The following is an 18,379-nucleotide window of genomic DNA, read 5'->3' as shown; positions in this document are numbered from 1 at the left end:
TGTATTGTTGTTGTTGTAGCGGTAAAATTCTGCCGAATTGACATTCCTTGACCGGATAAAAAATCCGAGTCCGTTCCAGTTACGTAGACCCGAATATCGTGGGACATTCCTTTAGTGATATCCAGCTGTCCATTTAATTAATGGCCAACTTGAATCACGATATGTATCTTTTCTACACTACAGTTCAACTTCTATAGATCGGAACTCCCTTCTCCACCTCCACCAGAAGGACTTCCTATTACCTCGTACGCTGATGATTGCTGAATATAGACGTTGGGCACTGGAACCGCTGAAATGTGTTCGAAAGTGAAGGTTTTTTTCCTTGACCTTTCCACTCATTTCCACAGCGACCATATTTACCGACTGGACCAACGAAGACAGACAATATACCAGCCGTCCTTGGAGTCAAAACATCACTCCTCAAAGACCTTGAGCCAGAGTTGCCGCGTGAAACTAGAGTGAGCCTTCGCAGTTTTGCTCTAAATACCGTAGCATCTAGCGTAGTATCTAGAACCTGGCGAACTAAACATATGTCCTTCATTTAAAGAGACCCCACATGCGAACTTTAAACAATATGTCCTTCGACCCCGACGAATCTTTTTATCTATCGTTAAATCACTTCACGATGACAGGTGTAACTACATTGATAACAGTATTAATGAAATATTAGATTCTTTGGCATCATCAGGATGTTAATATTGATATTGGATAGGTGATTTTTGGTGACATTGCTCTTTCTTGATCTAAATTTCATATCTCACACCAATTTCAGCTAAATTTTCTGCATAACATTCCCAAAACGTCTATAGCCGATCTCGAGTTCTGCGACTTTTTAACTAATTTTCATAATTTTATATTTGTTATCCCTGAACGAATATTAATTTCGTGACGAAGTTTTTTCAATCATATTTTTTTGACCCTGGTTACGAGCTGTGGTGATTTAACCATGTCCATTGTTCATCTGTATAGTCATGGATGGAGCCATATGTAGAAGTTCACGCAAATGAGGAAAGTTCATTTGGGAGTGGTCAGAAACGATTCCTTTACGTATCGCTGGAGCATCTCACGACTTCCAGTCTTCTTCCTCTGGGTAGCCAAAAGCATCCGTTTAAAGGCGAGCTAAAGTGAGAAGGCGAAACATCCCTCACCACTAAGAGAAAACACCTCCAATGAAAAACAGAAGACAGCCTCGGATGAGAGATCCCCCTTTTGATGACGACCACTGCAAACGTATTACGGATTACGATTTAAGGGCGAGCAATAATCTCTTGATTGGGAAGCTGCCGCTGCCCAGCTGCTTGATGTCCTCATAAGAGTAAAGACTGACATCACCGCCGTCCTTTAAGTGTGATGGACGGGACAAGGACTGAGACCAATTGGTCCTTTCGGCATTTACTACAATGGCCATATAAAATTAACCCGCGTTGGGAAGCAGAGGAAAAGGAAGACCTCCACTCCAAGTGGAAAAAGACCTGGCTACACTTGGAATCTCCAGTTGGCGGCAAACAACGAAAAGGAAGAACGCCTGGCGCGCTGTTGTAAACTCGGCTATAACCACGATAAGAGGTGTCTGCGTCACTAAAGACGAAGTCCTTTCCGCAGTTTTTTAGATATCGCTCTGAAAATTTCCAAACGTACAGAACCTGTTTATTTGTCGTAACCGGCGATATCGGATTCCTGTGAGGAACACTTTTTTATTTGACATGATATCTTCACGAAAATTTTCATGATTTAATTCCTAAGGTAACGTTATAATATCCCAAGAAATTTCCTAGATCGGACCACTATAGCATATAGCTGCCATACAATCTGAACTATGTAGATACCGTTCCCACAACCGTCGGATCTTCGTAACCGGAATGGACCCGGATTTTTATCCGGCTAAGGATTGTCAATTCACCAGAATTCTGCCGCAACAACAACAACAACTATGAAAATCAAGTTCTTGTATGAAAACTTCTTTATTTGTGAAGGGTACCATAGCCATAGGTTAACATTTTTTCATTCATCTTCTTTTTATCAGTATTTAGTCCCAGAAATAAAAACTACAGATAATTTTTCTTTAAACTAAAACAAAAATATATTTATTTATTACATCGTAAAATTATATTTATTTATTCATTTTGTAATATTACGTAAACATTATGCTACAGATAGCAAATCATGCTATCGAATTGTATATTTCAATAGTGTATTTATTAACATATACATATGTATATATAGTATATTTATATATAACTTTATTCAATACAATTGCTTTTACCACTTCTCTTCCCTTTCATAACTATGCATATACTTAAAAATTTTATCTTCATATGCGCACAATACACATACGCATACAATTTTTAATACGATATGATTTTTTTTCTTTAATATAAATATATTTAGCATATTATTGCAATAGTATTTATTACATAATACATTATGCATGAAGTCCACATTTGATTTTATTCACTTTTTTCGTGCTTATTGTCTGTGTTTATGCTTATATGTATATAACTGCTATGTATGTGTGTAGGTAGCTGCTATATAAGACAACAAAAACTTGTTAGTATGTATGTGGATACAAATTATCTTCAAATAATACACAGGTATGTATGTACATAGTTAATGTGAACAAGAAGAGGAAAGGAAGTGTAAGGTGGCAATAAAACTACTTAAAGGACTATAATAAAAATGCAGGTTATGTAATTACATACATATGCACTTACGATAAAGGGAAAACAAGTATGCATACGTATTTATGAGCGTAAAAAGTACTAAATAGTAAGTGAAGAAATAGAAAATAATTTATTTTTTTTACTAAGTTTTATGTATAAGAAAATGAGACTGAGAAAGTTTTGTGAAACGAAGCGGAGATTGAGTGTAGTAAAAACAGTAAAATTTTCAACTTTTATATGGACAGCAAAATTAAAAAAAAAGAAGAAAAAATAGTAATTAATTATTTATAGAAATTAATTAGTTTTTTTTTAACTTTTCCACCGAAGAGAGTGTTAAGAAATATAATGAGCAATACACGGATAGGGTGATAGTGAAGTATAAGCTATTTTCTCCAAACAAAGCATCACTTAAACATTAACATTATAATACTGAGCAAAATATATAAGTACATTTTATGTTACTCATTGTGAATCATACTCGTATATTTCTTTTTTTTAAACAACTTTCTTCAAGCATATGCCTTAATTGCAAGCAATTTATGTTTTAATTAATTTTTATAGTTTTAAAGAAATTGAAAATTTTTCGATCATGAATTTTAATTTTTTTTAATTAGTGCTTTTAATTTTTGAATTATTGTACTTAATTTTTTTAATTATTGTGATTAATCTTATTAATTATTGTAATTAATTTTTCAATCATGTGTAATTAATGTTTTAATTAATTTAATTAATTTTCAATCATTATACTTAAATTTTTCATTACTGTAATTATTTCTTTAATTAATTTAATTTGCAATCAATGTATTTAATTTTTTAAATTATTTAACTAAATTTTTGAATTAAATTTTTCAATTACTATATTTATTTTTTCAATGATGGTACATAATTTTTCAATTAGTGTAAATAACTGTTTCAGTTATTGCATATACTTGTTTTATAAGTGTAATCAATTTTTCAATTGTTGTAATTAAATTTGCAATGATTGTTTTAATTTTTCAGTTACTGTACTTAATTTTTCAGTTATTCCATAACTTTTTTTTAATTAGTGAAATTAATTTTTTTTAATTATTGTAATTAATTTGTTTATTACTGTATTTAAAATTTGTTCAATTATTGTAATTAAATATTCAATGATTGTATTTAATTTTTTAATTACTGTAATTAATTATTGTAATTAATTTTAATTGGTGTAATTAATTTTTTTAAATTTAATTTTTATTTTCAGGAATATTTTTTGAGTTGCGCAAGCTAACGTTACTATTTCTACTACAATTCGGCTTCTCAAAAGAAGTGACGAAAAACAAAAACAAAAAATTAAATTATGAACAAATTGTTTTGTGCACGCATAAAAACAGAATTTAAATTTATTTCAAATAAAAACAACATAAATTTAAATTTTTGTTAATTATGCGCACACTCACAAATATACATACATACATATGTGTGCCTACCATTATATAATATTGTTTTCTTTTTCTCTTTAAATAGCACTTCTAATAATTTGTGCCTCTCTTTTTTTGCAAATATTTTTTTAATGTTTGAGCGTTGATTTCACATTTTATACCTATATACTTTATACTAGGGGGTTCTTACGAGCATAACGGTTACCTTAAAACTATCATTTATGTATATCTGTATGTATATATATGTATGTAAGTGTATTATAACTTTGTTTTTGCCATTTTCTTCGGGCAATAGCTTGTATACTTTTACATTTTCGTTTTGTCTTCTTTAAGGAAATTTTTTCACAAAATTTTTGTGCGAATTTTAGTTTTGCAATTATGTAACGCCTTTTCGATAGGCACGTCTATTAACAGTTTACAGTGTTTTTATTTAGTTTTTGTTCATTTATTTTGTAAGCGCCGTTGGTGTGCGTGCCTTTGGGCATTAAACAACACACCATTAGCCTCACAGTTCATAACTTCTTTCTTTTTCAAAAATCTATCTCTCATTTTGCGCAGCTTTTGTTTTTGTACAGTTTTGGTTTAAAATATTTTTTTTTTCTTAAACAATTTCTCTTCGTCTTTTATCGTTTTCTACAGTTCTTACTGGTAACTCCGTTCTTCTGTGCGCACTTCGGTTTATTACTTTTCGGTTTTAGTTATTTACAATTTGCGCTTACTTGGCTTGTAAGCTTATTATCATGTGATATGAGTGGTCTTTTTCTATGTTAACGTGTGTTGTGTGTGTATGTGTGTGCTTGTGTAAGTGTTCGCAATGTTTCTATTGTACTTATTGAACTAAATAACTACTAATCATTATAACACATTACTTTCAATAATAATAACTGTTATTACTTCTGCTAATATTTACTTTAAACTTGTGTCTTTTTGTATGCAAAATTGTATACAATTCAACAAAGTAACAACTGGGTGAGGGGAAAACTGCTTGAAACGTGTGCTTGCTAGCAAAAAGTCACTTTCGAAATTCAAAAATTAATTTTTGACTTATGCACATTTTTGTGTTAAGCCGCACGCCGGCGTCTCAAGCGCTCTTCCCTGTCTCTCTATACATGCATTTAGGCGCCCTTTTATAAAAGAGCTTTTCTTGTAGTCTAAATAAAGAAACAAAAAAGTTATCAAACACGCTTACACGCCAACACTTAAAAGCTCTCATACGAGATTAACAAACAAAAACAAAAGCTTTCATCGTTTGAGTGTCTCTATAAATGTGTGTGTGGGTGTGTGACTTGTGGTGCTCGCAAGCTTTCAGTAAGGAGCTTTTATAGCCAACACCGATGCAAACTTTCACATGCATACATACATACATGCTTGGATGCTTGTCTTTATGGAAGGCGTATTTGTTTTGCAGATGCGTGAATGTATGAGTATGTGTTTGTGTGTGTGTTTATGTATGCGGTGATAGACTTAGAAATGCGTCACAACAATATCCTCTTCGAGATCATCCAACTCATCGTCGGTCTCCTCCACTTCGCCGGTGGCATTAGCCTCGGCGGCGGCTGCTGCGGCAGCGGCTTCCTTCTCCTTGGCGGCAGCCTCCAATTTTTCTTGTTTCTTCAGCTTGCGTTGCTACAAAATTGAAAAATATAAATATTATTACAACTTCAATGCTTACAGAGCTCAACAGCACTTACCTTTCTTCTGTATAGAATCTCGACAATAGTATAGCCGATGCATCCTAAAGCCAACACAGCCAAAAGCACATAAAGCTTCATGCGCGCACACAATGTTGTAGCATAGGCATAGGCGATAACGAAACCGGCTGATTCCCAGAGACGGTAGTTGGAGAAGGCCGCTTCCTTGTTGCGACGGAAGAGTAGACCGTATAGACCGTTAATTTGTGTCTGCCATACAGCATCGCCGACACCCCACAAACCAGACATAGCGTAGAAGATGAGTGGATTTTCGGGACTCGGGCGCCAGAACAATTCCACGGAGATAAGTGTGAAATGCACGACTGCGCCGAGTATAATAATGGGCAGACGTCCAATATATTTCATCACCGAACCGAAGAGAATTGAACATATGGCATTGACCACACCGAAACAGATCATCACGAAACCAATTTGATGAATACCCAAAGCGCACGATACATAAGCTTGTGTGAAATCAGCGCCGATGAAAGCCTGTTCCATGCCAATGAAAACGGTGATTGGTATGAGCAGCTGTTGATTGGGTTTCTTCATTTGACGGAAGGTAGCCGATAGCAATTCCATGCCGGACAATTCTTGTGCGGACTGTGAGCCCTTACGTTTCTCACCATAACGCTTAAGTGGATCCAAGAAGATGGCAATAATGGCAACAGCGGCAACAATGCAAGACAAGTAGATCATGGTGATTTCGAAGATTTCATTATCTGGTGGGCGGTTCAAGTTGCCATGTCCATTGGTGGCTTGCACACAGAAGTTGGCACCACAGTATTGCAGATCATCTTCGGTGATGGTTGTGTTGGTATCGCCGCTACTGCCGTGAGCACCGCTTGAAAGCACTGCAATGGAAGGAATAGAAGATATTTTAGTTCGGTAATCATTCAAATTAACCGCTAATGTCGCCTAAATATTACTTTTGAATTATTACGTCAAGATTTTGTGGAAACATTTAAAAAATATCAACGTCTACTTACCCAAACTCGAGATCAGATTTCCCCACAGTTCGGCCGTTTGCCAGGCCAAGAAGAAGAAGCCGAAGAACCGCACAATAATCGCATCCACAGCTTGTTCGGTTATTTTCGCATAAACTTGACCGACCTGTGTCAAATAGGTGGCCTTAGATGCCCACATAGGCGCGGCACCCAAACCGACTAGAATACCAGCAGGAACCAATGTGTAGAATCTAATCAAATTAATAGAGTATAAGAGAATTTTATTAGCATTTAAAATATGATGGTAAATGCAGAAAGAGTTCTTGAGTATGCGACGAATAAATAAAAATATTTGAAATGATATTTTGTGACGTCCGTTTAGCGGTTTTCTTGAGTGAATTATTCACTTCTGAATCTCAAAAAATCATTTTACATTTGAATCTAAATATACTTGAGAATATTCTTCGCGAATTTGAAGTTGATCGAGCAAATATGTATATTGTATTTTGAAAAATAATAATTGAAATCGGTTTTAGAAAATGTAAACACGTTTTTCTAAAAACACTCAGAGTCGGTGAGGAAATTTTCCTCAAAATGGTTGAACCGATCGACTTGAATTTTTCACACAATCTTTGGCTTAGTTATTTTTGTCAGATAATTTTTGCAGTATATCGAAAATTAAAGATTTTTGATAAAAAAAAATCGAGTTTTTAAGTTTTGAAATTTTTTGAAGTGTAAATTTTTTCACAAAAACGCATTTTTTTGGGAACCCCTTAAAACATGTTTGGTGTAAAAATTTCAAACGCTCTTTTTTAATCAATAATATACCGTTATTACGGTTGCTACCGTTAAATCTTGCTATTATGACGTCAACAAAACAGCTGATTGTATACAAAATCGCTAAAACCGATTTTTGATACCGTTATAAAAAAAAACAAGTTGAAGTTCAATTAAAGATACGAAAAGACTTTTTCGACTACCCAATATAAGTATTCGTTGTATTCTCTCTTTAACACTCTATTGAACTAACCCCAAACTACTTACTTTGGGAACAATTGGAAGGCAATGTACGGCGCATAGCACAGCATACTGAAGACCAGCGTCCATTTCACAGTCAATTTGCGTATAATAAGTGTGGGTAGGAAGATGCATGAGACGACGAGCGCCGCGTAAATGGCGCTCAGCGACACAGTGCCTAAGCCATCTGTGGCATTAATCGAGGACTGTAAATTGGCCGTGCCCTGGTTGGAGGAAACAAGACAAGCATATGTTAAGTTAATAAAAAAAGGAATGAAGAAAGAAAATATTTGTATAAATATTGCATAGTGTATGTATGTATGTTTGTATGTATGGTATAAGAAAACAAAGAGAAAGTGAGTTTTAATAGTATAAACATGTGCGCGTTTATATGTATTTTTGTTTTTATTTCAACTTGTATGTATTCAGCGGTGTTGGACAGTGCGTGCGTATGGTAATCATAGGCGCTTGTATATATTTCTTTTTATTTTATTTCATTACTGTTTTTTAACTATGAAACGACTCAATGCGACTACAGGTGCGCATGCACGCACATACACAGCTGGATTTTTTTCTTTTTGCTTTTGTGTATGTTTGTAGGGTATTCATATGACATTTTGCTGTGGCCTTACCTGAAACGCTGTGAATTGTACCATGAATGCAAATGATATGATGGTGATATTTTTCAAAATGCGCCATTTTTCGCCCGGATTTAAAATAACTTTCTCTCTGAGTGATGCTGTGTCTGGCTCAAAACCAGCTTTTGGCTGTAAATAAAAAAAAAAGAGTAAATTTATAATTTTTTTTTTTTTTAGAAAAACTTATAAACTTATAAGTAAATAAATACGTAAATTATAACTGAAACTAGGTTAAATAAAAAAATATAAATCGTGCATTGAACAAATAATGCAAAATTGCAAATGCAACCGTTATTGTGCGAAATTTGATTAGACAAACATTCAAAACTTCCAGTAATTGTGCCCTGTAGCCCACTAAGCGCATGAGGATCGCGTGAAACTGTATCGGCGGTAGGAGGAGCATCGTTAACGCGTCCGTTGGCACACTGTTGGTGCCGCGCACGCTTAGTCCGCTTTTAAGACAAAGCGTTTGCTTGACTTTTCTACTAACTTTTAGCAGCTTCTTTATTAAAAAAAAAAAAAATGAAAAAAATTATTTGCTAAAATTCATTATTTTTTGATGTTGCTGGCGTACTAAAATTAATTAATCGCCCGATTTGCATACTGGCGCGACTGGCGATCATTCGTCTATGAAGCGACTTGTATTGTGTCGCTAGAAGTAAAGCTAAATAAAACAAATGTTATAATGAACGCAAATTTTAAACATTTTCACCCAAATGCAAACTAATTAAAAATCCTCTGGCATATTTAATTCGAGCGTAGAATATGTGAGTGTGGCTAAGAAGTGGCGCAAAAATAGTTTCGATGTCATGTTTTCATATTTGATTTTATATCTTTGTTTACTATTTAAGGTATTTGCCTCTGTCATTGAAATATGCCATTATACGCATATTTTTGGGTTTTCTACTTTTAAACACCTGTTTTATTTTACTTATATGGTTAAATGTTAACAGCAAGTTAATTCAAAAATGCCCTGCTTTTTGCCCTTTTTGCCCTTTAGCCAAAATATAGTATGTGCAGAAATTATTTTATCATTTTTTATATTTATTACTATTTTTTTATGGAAAAATATTTATCATATATATATAATTTATAATATTAATAGTGATCTTTATATTTTTAATTATTACTTTTAATTTAAAATAATTTTTATAAAAATGTATATACATTTTAAAATTTATTAATTTGTAATTTAATATTTTCCAACGCCTTCTGCTTACATTTTTTTTGAACAAATTCGCTTAAAATTTGCACCAAGTTGTGTGTTAATCTATAAAATGTGGTACCTGTTGACCTAAGTTAGTTTAATTATAAAAATAATATATTACTATTATAAAATTATACATTAACGTTACTTTTATATGTGTATGTACACATATTACATTTTTTGGTAATAATTAATTTTAAATCCTGATTTAATTTTAGTTTTTAGTGAATTGTTCTTTTTTATTTTATTTAGCTTTTTATATAATTTTATTATTTAATTTTTTAATTTTAATTCCTGATTTTGATTTAATTTGTATGTTTAATTAATTAAGTTTTTATTAATTTATTTCAGTTAATTTTTAGTTTTTTTTTAATTGTCTTTAATTTTAGTAGCTATTTTTTTAAATTTTTTAAATTAATTTTAATTTAATTAACTGTTTGTTTTATTTATGAATTTATTTTTTTTTAAATCACATTTTTTTTTAATTTTTATATATTTAATTTTTTATTTTATTTTATAGATTTACCGAATTATGAAATTTTTTATGAAGTAATTTTAATAACTTTTACTAATTTTTTATACTATTTTATGTTTATTTAATTTTTTTTCTAATCATCTTTAATTTTTATTCTGATTTTATTTGTCCGTTTAATTAATTAATTATATTTCTTAATTTTTTTTTTAATTTTAATTGCTAATTTTATATTAAATTTTCTAAATATTTTCAATTGAATTGTTTCAACTGTTTGATTTTTTAATTTAATTATAAATTTTTTAAAGTAGCATTTTTCTATTTTTTAAATATTTAATTTTTTTTATTTGGTAAATCTATGAAATAAATATTTCCCTAATTAAAATTTTTTTGGTAAAATAATGTATATTTAAAAATAATTTATATTTCTTATATTTTCCAATATTTTTTATTCTATTTAATATAATAATTAGTATATATAATATTAAATTTTTTATATCTTTTAAAATATTTTTTTGGATTTTTTGCGATAATTAATTTTAATTCGCGATTTCATTTTAATTATGCTGATTAATTAATTAATTTTTTTTATGTTAAATTATTTTGCATGCAATTAATTTTTTATCTAAATTTTTCCTATATTTTATCTTCCAAATTTTCCAATTTATCCAATTGTGAAATTTTTATAAAACTAATTTCAAAATGCTTTTATTTTAAAATATTTATTCTCTCATTAATTAAAACATTTAGTTTATTTAAAATCAAATACTGTATTTCGTATGATTTATTTTTGGTGCTAAATAATTTTAATTCTCGATTTGCTTTTAACTCTGCTGAATAATTAATTAATTTCTTATTCATTTTATTTATGTAATTAATTTATTTTCTAATTTTTTTCCTATATTATTGTGCTTAGAATAATACTTTTTTTAAATTTGTTTTTATATTTTATTACTTAAATTTTCCAATTTACCAAATTGTGAAATTTTTATAAAAAACAATATTTCTAAAATACCTACATACATATGTACATAAGAAAATATTTATTCTTTTGTTAATTAAAACATTTAGCATATTTACAATGAAATATTTAATTTCATACGATTTATTTTTTTGATAAAAATTAATTTTAATTACTAATTTTATTAATTAGTTAATTATTTTTTATCATCTCTTTTTATATGTATATTTATTTTTTTTTTAATTATGTATATTTAATTAATAAATAATTTAACACTATTTTTTCAATTTATCTTAATTTTTTATACATCCTCAATTAAAAAAAAAAAAGCAAAAAGGCTGTTTAGAAAACTTAATTCACAACTTAGTAACAGAACGAAAGTTCCTTGTAGTATTATTATTATTTTTATTACTTTTATTAGTATTATTAGTATTATTGATATTATTAATATTTTTATAAAATAATTTTTTTAAGTATTATTGCTTGGTATTATTTTTATTATTTAATTCTTTTATTATTTTTATATTTGCTTTCACCTTTCATATGAACTCCAACATTTATCTCTATTGTTATCAATCATTTCATTTACATTTAATTGTTTATCAAATATTTACACCCGCACACATACTCGTATGTATGTTATATATGCCTTTTATTATATATATTTGTACAAAATCTACATTTCGTATGGCACGTATTTAATTTAGCATGTTTTCTTGCTCAAAACCTTGCACAAGTTCAAGTACCCTCGCGTTCAGGACCCTAAACGCCGTCGCAATACGCCATTTAGACTTTCGACAATTTATTTTCGTACAAAATTCACCTGTACAAATATTTACATCTGTATATTTGTATAAATGTTTCGCTTTTAATTCTGTTTTCCGCTGTATTTCTTTACTTATCATACTGGTGTTTTCTGTGTGCATACGTACATGTATGTTTGTATGTAGGTATACCATAAACTTAACTTAACCAATAATTTCTTGTATTTATTTACGTACAATTGAAACGAATGAGCCAATCGAGCAAAAAGAAAAGTTTTGGTGTAATGACATCTTCGGCAACCTTCATGCGTCACGTCTCTAACCAGTGAAAAAATATGCGTGTTTCGCCCGTGAAAAAGTTCACATACAATCTAGCACACTATGTAGTTATAACGGTACTATGTGCAGTAGCACGCGCACAACAATCACGAATGCGTACGTACGAGTATACGCGACAAAGCTCAATGTGACGGACGATCGCGGCGACCGTTATACGTCACAGCACAAACGCGCAGTGTAATGCACCAAGAAAATGCGGCAAGGACGAACGACAAGTTAAAAGTTTATTATGTGTTGTTCTTTATTGCTCACTTCGTATGCACATAAGTACTTATTTACATATGTATATTATGTATGTGTGTGCTTATAATGTGCAAATTTATTTTTTTTATTTTCTATTGTTTTTTGTCAATTTGCGTTTTTAACACAGGCGCGTCTTCCGCCAACGGAAGCACATCTAATATTAGCCGCTAAAACCTTTTAATTCACCGTACTAGAATTTACAGTTATATATTATTATTTTGTATGTATATATAGTATAGCTTAAGCGCAACGGTAAAACATTTGAGAATTTTCTTTGCGGAACACTTTTGTCCGAAGGATGTTTCTATGTATAAGATCGATTGGCAACTGAAAAGTAAAGATCACAACGAACCTAACTGATGCTCTTCATTTTTTTAAAATAATCATCTACTTATTATGTTCATTCTCGTTGAAGCGCAGAGGCGAGAAAATGTCTTGACAATATATACTATACCCTATCAAGATGAGTACACATAAGTACATACATATGTATGTGTATGTGTGTGTATATTTGTTATATGCGTCCATTTTTGCGTACTCGTAGCAGTATTTTCGGGTAATATCGTGAACGCCTTTGAAAATTCGACGAAAATGAGTGCTTTCGTCATTATAAAGTAATTGTCAACTCACAAATGAATACACGCAAATATTTAATTAATGTATGTTTGTATTTATGTACATATGTATGTATGTGGCGTTATCGTTCGATTGGCGAAATGCAGCCTTGTGAAAGTTTCGAAATTCTCCGGCTATTGGCTTTCATTAAGCAGATGATCTGCGGTATGACCAAATGGCTCGATGCTGGTAATTGAAGTCCAATGCTTTGCTTGTGTGTTTCTCTTTTTTCTTACTTTTTTTGAAGTAATAATAAATTAGAACAGCGGCGCGCGTAATGAGAGCCATCAAGCGATCTTCAAGCGCAAAGAGCAGTGCTCATTTGGTTGTATATGGCTTTTGTTTGTCAGCCAATCGAGCGGGTGGCGCGTTTATTGTTTGCTCTCAATTAAGAAATGCGAAATATTGCTTCTTGGAATATTGCCAGGCGCCTTTGGCAGGTTGCGCGAGTTTTTGATTTTCTTTTTGTTTTTCAAAGACATGTCTGTGAAAAAACTCGTGTTTTTCGCATAGAAGTATGTGCTTCATGTACATTGACTGATTTTAGTCGCCAATTTGACGTATTTGATTAAAATTTTATATGCGAAAGGGAAGCATAAAGCAATTTTTGATATTAAAGCACCGCAAATATTTAAATCAACACTTTCGAAAATAAAAATATGTATTTTGAAAAATGAAAATTATAAAAATGTTGCTAGCACATTGTGGAACGTTCTAGTAGCGTATGGAAATATATTAAATAAAATTATAAATGCGCGTAAGAAATGTTAAAAATACTTCTGAAGCTGGCACACAAAAAACATATTAAAAATATTAAGTGAAAAAAAATATTAAATTACTTAGTACTTGTTATTTCTGTTTTAATATAAAATATTGATTTTTTATAAAATTATTTTTTTTTTGACATATTCAAATTTTTAATAAATAATATTTTATTGTAATTTTTATATTTATTTTTTTGTTATAAAAAATATTTATAAAATATGAAGTAGCAAATAAAATATTAAATAATTTAGATTTAAATCCTATATTGATTTTTTATCAAATTATTTTTTTAGGCATATTCAGTTTTTTTAATTTGTTTTTTTTTAAACATTCAAGTTTTTTATAATTTTTTTTATAGTTATTATTTAGTTTTAAAGAATTATTTCTTTCAGACGTTTTAAAAAAAATTTATTACGTAAATATTATCTATTTTTATTTTATACTCCTGTTTGATTGATTTTTTATTAAATTATTTTTTTAAATTAAATAAATTTTAAATAATATTTTTTTGTATTTTTTTTAAGTAATAATATTTAAAAAATAATTTAAAACTTCATTTTTCTTTTTTAAACTTTTTCTTAAATAAGAATTAATATTTTTTTATTAAAATATTTGTTTTAGACATATTTCTTTTTTTCAATTTTCTTTTTTATAAATACCTTTTTGTGTAATTTTTATTCTTTTATTATATTTTCTTCTTCTAATATTAAAATTTAAGTTAATTTTTGGTTGAAAATTTTTAGTAAAATAAAAAAAATTGTCGGAAAAATAGTAAATAATTATAATGAATTATTTCTTTTATACATTTTATATCATTTTTATTATATAGATAAATATTCTGTAATTGTATGTTTAACTTCTATTTGGTTCTATACATGTGTTTTATACTAAATAAATATTTTTTTTTTCAAAAACCCTTTTTTTATAATTTATATACTTTTTTCTTCCAACTATAAAACTACTATTTTAATTTTAAAATTTTGGGAAAAATAATTTTGTTAAAAAAATTGTATATTAAAATTAATTTATAATCAAAAATAGTGAAAAATCTCGAAAATATAATAAGTAGGTATTTATAGTTTATATAATATATCTAGCAGCTCTAGAGTTATATAACCTCCATATTTAATTGTTTAAGAATTTTGTATGCATTTCTTTTAAATCAATCGGTCTCAAATGGCTTTACTTTCAAAGCTAAAATTAAAAAAAAAAACTATTGTTAATATTTTTTCACGATTGAAGCTTTGGAATTATCATAACACAATTTTACAACCAAAATTAATTGAGGCGCAATTTAACGCTTTTCTGCATTACTATCTAATAACCCAAGAAAATCAAAAATCAGCTCAAATATGTACTTGTACTACTAACATTAAATATTTTTTTGTCATCTAACAATCAAAAATATGAACTTCACATAAACCCATAAACAAGCTGGATAAACAAATCCCATATTTTGGCATATAGTACGCACGTACTCGCGAAATTTGAGATTAATCAAATTGAGAATACAAATACTAGCGAATAACAAATAATTATGCCAATTTGCACAATTATATGTTATCAACAAATGGTTCACGCTACAAAAAGAAAACCAAAAACAAGTACATAAATAAAAATATATAAATACAAAGAGCAAACAAAACGCATAAGCGACGCGGCACGTACTAGAGATGATCAGCGATATTAAGGAGAGAGCAAAAAAATATACCCAAAAAAATTTTATATAAACAAAAATTATAACAAATTATTATACTATATACTATAATAAATGAAATCAACAATAACAAAAATATAAAATGTCTACAAAGTGAGCAGAAGCGTCTCGAAGCGCTCCGCAGGCAAAATGAAATTTATTATGAAATACAAAAATAAATTTGGTATTTTTCGGGTGATTCCAATATTGCCAGACGATTTTGAGTAGATGCGACATATACGCTTATCTGCTTGGCAAAAATTGCCAGCCACACAAATGTATGTACACGCATATAGATTTTTAGTGCCTTCTTCGTTTGGCCACCTGACATTGAAGCGAAAGCTTGCATTGCTGTTTGCACCAGCTTGTGACCAGTGATTTTCACTCTTAACCGAAGCACAGCAAGATGACGTTGACAGCGGAAAATTTCCGTCAATTTTTTCAAGTCCCTTTGGCACATTTTCACAAGTTGGTTTTATTTTTTTGTAATTGTAATTAAATTCAATTGCACCTTGCAACGCCATTCTACTGCAATTTAGCGCCGCAACAATTGTCAATGCAAAATCAAAGGTTGATCACTGATTCGGCGACAATTGATGAGTGTGCGCTTGCTAATGAAGCTAATGAGGAGCGTGAGCGAGCGTGTGAGTGTCTCGTGGGCAAAGAGATTCTACTTAAGATTATGTGCTGTTGTTGTTGTATTATTGTTCTAGTTGTGGCGCTACTACAATGTTATGAAATCAATGTAAACACAAAGTCAATTGCTGAAACCATAGCAAAAAACAACAACAACAAAACGGCTGGTATGTAAAGAAATAGCGTGAACAAAGTAAATGCACACACAAAGCCACATGCATATATGTAAATACACACACGAGCACACATATTTGTATGTACATATGTTTCATATAAGCGAAACAAGCATTAAAAGAAATTATTGTGTGAAAAATCGAATTTCCAGTCAAAAAACAAGCACAGCTGCCGCCGTAGACAATAGTTAAAACAACAAATAACAAGGGGTAGACGTCAACAAAAACAAGGCGTAATGTGTGATTGCACGCCCATGCGTCTGCTGCCGGCTGCAATGAGCGCTTCGTGGGTGGCGGCATGTAAGCGTTTCGCAGACTTGTATATGTTTTTATTGTTGCTGCGGTACTTACAAAAAAAAAATAAAAAATATTTAAAAAGTTGTACATATTATGAACATTTTTATATTTGTTTTTAATTTTTTTTATTTTTATTATAATCAATATAATTATATAAAAAAATTTAATTTATTATTAAAATATTATCAGAAATTTATATTAGGTTTTTATTTATCATTTTATTGTTTTTAATTATTTTTTAATATATTTTTTATGATACTAATTGAATCAAACTTTTACAACTTCTATCCAATTAATAATATTTTTATATAGTTTTTGAATTATTGCTCTGAAATTTCGCACAGTTCCCTTTCTCCCCAAGAAACTGCTCATTTCCAATACTTGCTATAGCTGCTAGTTTAGTTAGTTTAAATTAATTAATTTTTTTTTTCACATGATTTTATTTTTTTATTGGACGTTCCCACTCAGTAAACATTTACGCCTAGCCAACAATAAATAAGCTGAAAGCACTAAATAACTAGATAAAATTCATATTAGCGTATATAACGTAGGAAGTACATACACACATATGTTTATATATATATATGTAATGACCTGTAATAGAGCATTTGAGTGCATTCATACGCCGTGGTGTACCTATTAACACTTGCTTAATTTAATAGCGCGTTGTGAATTTTATGGACAAACTAATTGAACACATAGACTTAATAATATGAAATTATTTGCTCGCATTGAAAATTATTTTTTTTACAACAACAATAACTAAGTAATTATTGCAGCGGTGTAGTCAAGTCGCGATTTATAGATTATTATTATTTTTTTTTAATTAAAAATTGTGGATATTCTCTATAAAACACGCTTATAACAGAGAAACTCAATGAAAAAATTATTTCTTGCATAATTTTTTTTTCATGTATATATGTATATTATATATTTTTGCTTATTTTTTATACATACGCATGCATTATTATTTTTATTTTTTATTTAAACTTATGGGATTTTTACTATAAAAAACGCTTCTAATAGAGAAATCCAATGAAAAAATAATTTCTGGTATAAATTATTATTTTTCATTTATATATATATTTTTTATTTTATTTTTATTATTTTTTTTTATACATAAGCATGTATTTGCCTTACTTTTTTTTATTAAATTGAATATAAAATAGATTGTATCAATTTAAACAAAATTTTGTTCATCTATTCGGCATACATGTGCAATTTAACTGCGCTAATCCGGGTCATATTTGTTCGCATGTCATACAGCATCAACTTGTTTAGGCGAAGTGGCTAGTTAATTGACGTCATGACTTGCAAACTGAACTGTATTCAAAAATTTTGACTATTAATTAATCTAAAGCTTTTGATTCTAAATTAACAACAAGTACATTATGAAGCCGGTTTTCAAAATTTAAGCAAATAATTAAGCGATAAAAGCAGGAGGAAACCCCCGAAATTTAGATCGTTAAAAGTTTGCGTCTAATGAGCAACCAGTTAGTGCTGCTTTTAAATATTTAATTGAAAAAATATGTCTTAGCTTGACAAATGTTGTTGCAGTTTCCAAAGAACTATTTAAACGCCACTAGAAAAACCACCTTTAAGTCAATAAATTATATATTTACATGCAACAAATTGTGTTGTTGCACATTTTAAATTCTAACAAAATTAAAAATATCTAATTCTCCTTAAAACACACATACACATACATATACAGTACACAAATATACAAAACAAGCCACTACCACGCAAGCACTTTGTTGTTGCACAAAATCTGCAACGAATTGTGTGAATTTCAAACGCAAATTACCGTGAAACAGACACACGAGATGTGAAAAATATTTTTTTTTGACGCATA

General features: G+C 29.6%; 1 protein-coding gene across 5 annotated transcripts in view; it reads right to left on the bottom strand.

Moving 5' to 3' along the window:
- Positions 1 to 4,123: 4,123 nt before the first annotated feature.
- LOC126759750 (UNC93-like protein) overlaps positions 4,124 to 18,379 on the bottom strand; it is a 91,073-nt gene continuing 76,817 nt past the window's right edge. For 4 of the 5 annotated variants that reach the window (XM_050474849.1, XM_050474848.1, XM_050474847.1 and 1 more), the window contains 5 exons: positions 8,351 to 8,485; positions 7,746 to 7,942; positions 6,744 to 6,952; positions 5,755 to 6,608; positions 4,124 to 5,689 (listed from right to left, as the gene is read on the bottom strand). In XM_050474849.1, coding sequence (XP_050330806.1) covers positions 5,528 to 5,689; positions 5,755 to 6,608; positions 6,744 to 6,952; positions 7,746 to 7,942; positions 8,351 to 8,485 — 1,557 coding nt within the window. In that variant the 3' untranslated portion in view covers positions 4,124 to 5,527. Of the gene's footprint in view, positions 5,690 to 5,754; positions 6,609 to 6,743; positions 6,953 to 7,745; positions 7,943 to 8,350; positions 8,486 to 11,997; positions 12,635 to 18,379 lie in introns of those variants that run through there. The other variant, XM_050474846.1, reaches the window with a different exon arrangement.

Source organism: Bactrocera neohumeralis, chromosome 5, assembly GCF_024586455.1.
Source record: "Bactrocera neohumeralis isolate Rockhampton chromosome 5, APGP_CSIRO_Bneo_wtdbg2-racon-allhic-juicebox.fasta_v2, whole genome shotgun sequence".
NCBI lineage: Eukaryota > Metazoa > Arthropoda > Insecta > Diptera > Tephritidae > Bactrocera > Bactrocera neohumeralis.
Note: the sequence above shows the minus strand (reverse complement) of the source record. Positions and strands in the feature narration are given on the sequence as shown.